This window comes from Tachypleus tridentatus, chromosome 13 (assembly GCF_004210375.1).
Source record: "Tachypleus tridentatus isolate NWPU-2018 chromosome 13, ASM421037v1, whole genome shotgun sequence".
NCBI lineage: Eukaryota > Metazoa > Arthropoda > Merostomata > Xiphosura > Limulidae > Tachypleus > Tachypleus tridentatus.
The window spans coordinates 122029935-122036473 of record NC_134837.1 but is presented as its reverse complement, the minus strand read 5'-3'; the positions used below and the strand labels follow the sequence as shown (position 1 = coordinate 122036473).

At 36.2% G+C, this 6539-nt stretch overlaps 1 protein-coding gene across 2 annotated transcripts in view; it reads left to right on the top strand.

Annotated features, from left to right (window-relative positions):
• Nucleotides 1–235: 235 nt before the first annotated feature.
• Nucleotides 236–6539, top strand: part of LOC143240641 (inactive tyrosine-protein kinase transmembrane receptor ROR1-like) — a 98355-nt gene continuing 92051 nt past the window's right edge. For both annotated transcript variants that reach the window (XR_013021869.1, XM_076483397.1), the window contains exon 1: nucleotides 236–970. Coding sequence is in view for 1 of the 2 variants with exons in the window: in XM_076483397.1 (XP_076339512.1) it covers nucleotides 832–970 (139 nt within the window). In the remaining variant the exon portion in view is untranslated. The remainder of the gene's footprint in view (nucleotides 971–6539) is intronic.

The window sequence follows — 6539 nt, the reverse complement described above, 5'->3', positions numbered from 1 at the left end:
TTAATTACGACTGTAAAGGGTCAAAGTGGTAGGTTTGATAAGCGGAGGGTCAGTCCTGTTGATTTTTTATGACTGTCAGTCAGTTGTCTGCTATGTTGGATACTCTATATTCAATATTTGCCTAAAGATAGGCAATTGTCAGATACGATTGGTAGCTAGTTGGAACGGTCCAACCAAACAAGCGAGTTCCTCCAATCGCTGTCAGTCTCTTCTACACCACGAGAGTTCTTATTGTTCGAGTATAAGCGCGTGGTACACGAACCGTTTGGGTCACAACAAGCTTCGCGTACGAGGTGTTTGGGTAATTCCGCCTGTTACTCGACGTGTTTTGCATCGTTTTGCGGAGCACGAGGCATTCATTCGCCTCGTGAGTTGGATTAGTGACTGCTGGACCTTGCAGCTGATAGCTAGTCTGTTTTAAGGGCTAACCTTTCCCCGATGCTGTATGTGTGGAGAACGGATAATACCCACTTATAGCTCTACTTGTTGAACATTCACCAAGTTACTTAATTCTAGACCAAAACATAAAAAAAACAAAAACGAATGACTATCGTTTGGACGAACTAAGTTATAAAAGAGTTCATGTATCTCTCAGTAGACAAAGACATCGAGTTACTTATTGGAAGATTGTGAATAAAAATAAGACGAATCTCGTAAATCGTGGGGTTGTGTGTGGGTTTGGTCCCCATCGTGCCACGTGTTTTCTGCCGGAATAACTATCCCCAGAAGCCCGCACTAATTTGTCTTGCGCTACGAGTTCGAGTCGGTTTGTTCTTCCAGCACTCGCCTATAGGAGTGGGCGGTATGAAACAGGCCGCAGAGCTGTGATTCATGCCACAGCTAACAACAAGTTCCAATGAACTGACTCCGAATTTTGTGTCCAACATGATTCAACAAGTGGCTGTTTTGCTGACCATCATATCAACGAGAAACAACATTGTGTTCAGCGGCCCTTCTACAGACCGTTCAGGTTTGTTTGTTTGTTTTTCTAAATTTTGCACAAAGCTACACAACGGTTATCTGCGATAGCCGTCTCTACTTTAGCAGTTAGTCACCACCACCCACAGTTAATTCTTGGGCTAATCTTTTATAAACGGATAGTGAGATTGATCAAAACTGCATAACACCTTTAGGCTAAAACGGTGGGCATTTTGAACCCGCGACCCTCATATTGCGAGTCAAGCGCCTCTAACCTCCTGACCACGCCGGGCCCCAGGTGAGTGGAACTAAGGACATTTCTCTTTCAGAAACGATGTAAATTATATGAACACTAGGCATCGCTTTGTACAATCGTGCATTAAAAAGTAAAATATTACGGCATGTCCTAACTTCGTATTGCAAACTATGATTTTTCTCGAAATTAGTATAACTTGGTAAGATTTCAACAACCCGAGAAGAAACCTGACACTGCGACAGGTTCTAGTTTGTACACAGATCGTCCATGTTTAGATATGTGATCGAAATGGAATCAGTTGTCAACGATCTGGAAAAATTATATTTATTCCCAATGTTGTAGAGATAAGTTTACTCCGCGTGGATCAGGGTTTAATGAGTGGAGTCTCCACTTTTAATACAGGATGATCACGAACCTGTACTAGTATATAGTAACGCACTAATGTTAGGTCATGTCTGACCTTTGCTGGTAACGTTTCATCGAATTTGTTATCACTATTAACCAGTTTGTTTTGGAAATCATTTTACTCCCGCTGTTAATCAATTCGATCCTCAAGTAATTAATGAATTTCGCGGAATTCATTCAGTTTTTGTTTTTTCCGACAGCTTCATGCTAGTTATTTTAAATTCTTTTTGGTTGATGGGTTTTTTATCAAACGGTAGACGTCCAGTTTCTGCTTTGTTCTCCCTTCGTTCGATCATCTGATTATTGAAATTCCTAGTCGATTCTTTTTCCGACAGAATACGTTTGGTTTAGTGACGCCTTTCCCTTAGTGATGCTATGAAACCGCTTCGAAAAAAAAAGTACTGTTTCTTTTTCCTTCGATATTCTTAAAGTTGTGGTGAACACTTTTCAATGTAGAGGGAAGGGACAATCGTCGTTTGCTCTCTCTCTCTCCCGGTGTTTGGGTATGATACGTTTGTTCCCTGTAAGATCAGGTCCTCCTCCCCGTACTTATGTGGTCTTGCAGTATTTAATATTTAGAGATACTTCATTTTTGGGTCACATTGAACTGAATATTTCTCCGACCCTTTACAGGGCAATGTTCATGTATTGTGATACATATATGGGTATTATTTTGCTCTATTAGCAAGATCTCTAGTTTGTTGGTGGCACTTTTATATATTTTTTAAATTCATTATATGCGTGTGTGTGTGTGTATATATGTTTTGTAAATTTTTAGTATGTTGTCTGTAGATACTCCACTGTTCTTGCCAGTTAGACTCCTAGCATAGTTGGTTCTTCGCCAGACTTTGTTTTTAATTTCGTTTACATGGTTAATCCAATTAATTTTGAATCATAGGATAGGCCTAAAAATTTTGTTGATGTGGCAGTCTGAAGTAGTATACTAATCATGTATATTTCAGACTGTAGTTGTCTTGTCAATTTCGTAAAGACTACGAGTTGTGTTTTTGCTGTGTTTATTTTTATTCTATATTTTTGATAGTATTCACTTATTCTATTTGGGAAGGGACAACCGTAAGTCCTTGTTTGTTTTTGAATTTCGTGCAAAGCTACACGAGGGCTATCTGCGCTCGCCGTCCCTAATTTTGCAGTGAAAGACCAGTGTAAAGACAGCTAGCTTACCAAACGCGACTTTTATGGATGCATGTTGATTTGTGCGTGTTAATTTTGGTTTTAACTGAATAAAGTTTGGGTTTCGTATAATATAATAATATAATATGTGATTTTATTCACGAAATTCGGGAAAAAGACATATTTGTCAGTGCCTTGTAGATGTTGTTTGCTTGCTACTATAATCTCAAACGCAGGTTCATTTGCGAGGTATGAAATTATACTTGCTTGACCCTTACCACAGTCGCCCCCCCCCCCCCCGCAATTTTTTGATGTGCTTTTGTAACTGAACCCTTTGATAGTGGGCGCTGATTTATTATTTTACACTATATGCGGGAATACCTAATTATAACTATATTATTAAGCCTTTATTTTGTCAGAAGGTTCTGCTATCTGTTACATAGTGCGTACCACAATATTTGGATACATGCGTACGACTTAGGCATTTAACAATGTGTTCTTACCAATGAATAAGAAAATATCATTCGATTTCTCGCACCTTTTTATTCATTTTAATTTATTTATTAATTTGTCACTGTGATTGGTTAATACTTCCTTTATGATTTCATGAAACAGATTAAATTATGGGATTGGTCCGCTCAAGTCTTTCAACAAAATGGTAACGAATGTTATTACTGTAATCTGATTTTTGAAAAGCAGCTGTGGTTTGTTGGTATTGTTGTATCTATTTTTGCAACGGATACAACGTCCTATAGAAAGCCCCTTTCACCGATTTTTATTTCTTTCATAAGCCGTAAACGCTTTGAAATCGACGAATTCAAGTTTTATTTATTTATATAATATTGTTATCTGTGGAGGTGTGCCTTCTTCTGCTGAACACGTAGTCTCTCCCATAACCCACGAAAATCGTTTATCACGGATAGAGAATTTCTAATTTTAATAGTAAGACATTTGGTAAGGTTGTTGTTGTATGTAAATAGTTTGGGTTATAATAGCGACTGATGACATGAATCATAAAACGGAATAAAATGGTACTTTTTCAAGTATGAGGGGACGTGAAAGGGACACCCCCCTATTGTAACAGTATTATATTTTAAAACAACAACTTTACATCTATTATGTGTTACCAAAACTTACTTACTACACCCACACCTCGTTTAACTCCTCTTTATATGGGTAACGTTTGATTTTGAGCACCATACACATTGGACGTCTTGTCAACATGTCTCGTGTAGATGTACACATGTTCCAGTACACCAATCTACGACAGATGACAATTGAACCAGTTATAAATGGTACATTTCTATGAGTCATATTAAATTGTTAGGCGTGTATTTTTTATTCAAAAACGCTGAATCTGTTGTTTGACGCTCTGAAATTATTGATATTATAAATGTCAAATTTTTCATTTTATTCACGAGTGTATCGAGAGAATAGATAAAATATTAAGTTATCTCGAATGAAGGAAGGTTAAAACCACCGTACTCTTGTAAAAATCTTCTCTCGTTTAATTACTGGTATTATTTTAGTAGAGATAAGTCTACGTTCTATGGTTGTGTGCCGTCATTTAGTTCTGTCAGACTCTGTAAGTAGTTAAAGTTAAGTCATCGTATTTTGAAGCCTGTTGACCCATAGGGGTTCGAGCGAATACTCCATGATATCCGCCAGTTATATAGGAAATTTCATTAAAATATTTTAAAGAATATGATGTATATTAAGAAAAAAATTCCAAAAAGTTATATTTGTACGAATTAAAATGTTAAATTTTGGAACCAGATTTTCACAGAGACAGAACTTTTTTTTTATATATCGTTTAAGTAGTTTTGGGGGTTTAAAATTGAAAGGGGTCCTAAGGTTACCAAAGTTTGAGGACTGCTTGGTTAGGATAATGATGTAAAGCGTGTTGATCATCTCCTCATTTGCTTCTTGGTGGCTTAGTGGTGAGTTTGAGGATTTAACTTTACAAATCTGGTTTCGATACCCACAGTAGGCAGAGTTAGTCCAGCCTACTGTGTAACTTTGTGTTTAACAAACAGACAAATCTCATGTATCACAATGTGATACTTTGGTATGGGCTTGTTTATAAACGTATTGACTGTGCACGTTTACTATTGAACTTTGACCTCTAGGTTATCTTGTAATTTTGCGATCCATAACGTAACAAAAATCTGTCTTCACTTTATTTGAAACTCGTTTTTAATGTTACGCGTATGTTAGAGGTCAAGATTATGGCGCCTAGGATCAGTGTTATTTTCTAGGTCACAACTGTCGTTGTGAACTTTCTTACAGCACTTGTGATTGAAAGTAACCATCATGGAGTAGCGTCTGTTGTGTGGGAACAGACTGATTAAAACATTTTCAGATAGAAACAACTCGGTATAAATCAAGAGGTCAGTCTTGTACATACGAAGAACGATAGATTTTGTTGAAGTACCGTTTTCGTCTACTTAACTCGTGCTTCAAGTTCAAGCTCGGTAAACGGGTTCTAAGAAAGGTTATTTTAACGTTAGTATTACGTAGCAAAATTTACACAAAACAGTAAGTTAAAATGATTAAAAAAATTTAGTTATTTGCAATGACAACAAATTACTGTTTGTATGCAACGTTTCTAAAATTGAGGACGTCGCATCTTCCACGAGAAAGGGTGGTATTCAGTTAACAAAAGTTATCGCGATTGCTTCAAATGTAACAAAAGCAAGTAAGACCTGTGTTGTATGCACGCGCACGCACGAGAAAATTTCTTATTTTGGTTCTCTACACTTAATGCATTTCGTGTGCTTTTAGTAAGATGATATATTGATTTGGATATGATATAGTTAAATGTTTGACATGTAGTTGCTATTCCGAAGCAACCTGGGTGGTGAAATATATCTCAAGTTGTCAATGAGATATTCATTTACTTTAAAAAGCAATTTCTTCTAATGTACCTGCTGTCACATACGAGAACAACTGCATCCACTGTTTGGAAGGTTTATTGATTTATAGTAATGGTTAAAATAAAATAAGTACACTAAAATATCAAGAGAAATGTTTAACCTACCAATCATTGTTAGGTAGTCAATAATAATACTTACACACACACACACACACACACACACACACACACACACACACACACACACACATAAATGTAAACTTCTTTAGCCTGGTTACACTCTTCCCAGTTTGCGTTTGAGGGTAGAAAAAGATGAGAATAATTCATTAATAGTTTCATTTTGAGTTTACTGAAGGATAAAATATATTCATTAAAACTTGTGTACTTGAGGATGCTCGCACTGGAGATCGAAACGTCTTACCTGTTCTGAAAAATAATCGTACTTATTATAAAAGCTGTAAATTAGAATAGAATTATATATTGCAAATTCCTATAACATTGGGTTATAGTAAAATAACTGGGAACATACGTTTTCAGTATATATGTTTCTATATATATATTATATTTAAAATTTTAAAAAACGTAAAGAACTGCTGACTTCTTTTTATTTTGTCATAAACATCTAAGACTTGAATATTCACCACAACAGTGCAGCGACAATTCATTAAACAAATACATGATTCTTAACGACGTTGGTTAGGAATTTATTATTCTTGGTTTGCATAGTAAGATATGAAATTATTCAAACTACTTTACGCGGATGAACATAGCACACAGATGTCCCTTTAGTTTAAATTCAACATACAATAAGATATTAACTCCCCGTTAATGTTTTTAACACGCGTGTAGTAACCCCTGTATTAAGACACAGCAGTAGGTAACTTCCTGTGATGTAAGAAAGTGTTACGTTCTTTTGGAAATGCAATTAGTTTAGTTAACGTGACAGACATCGAC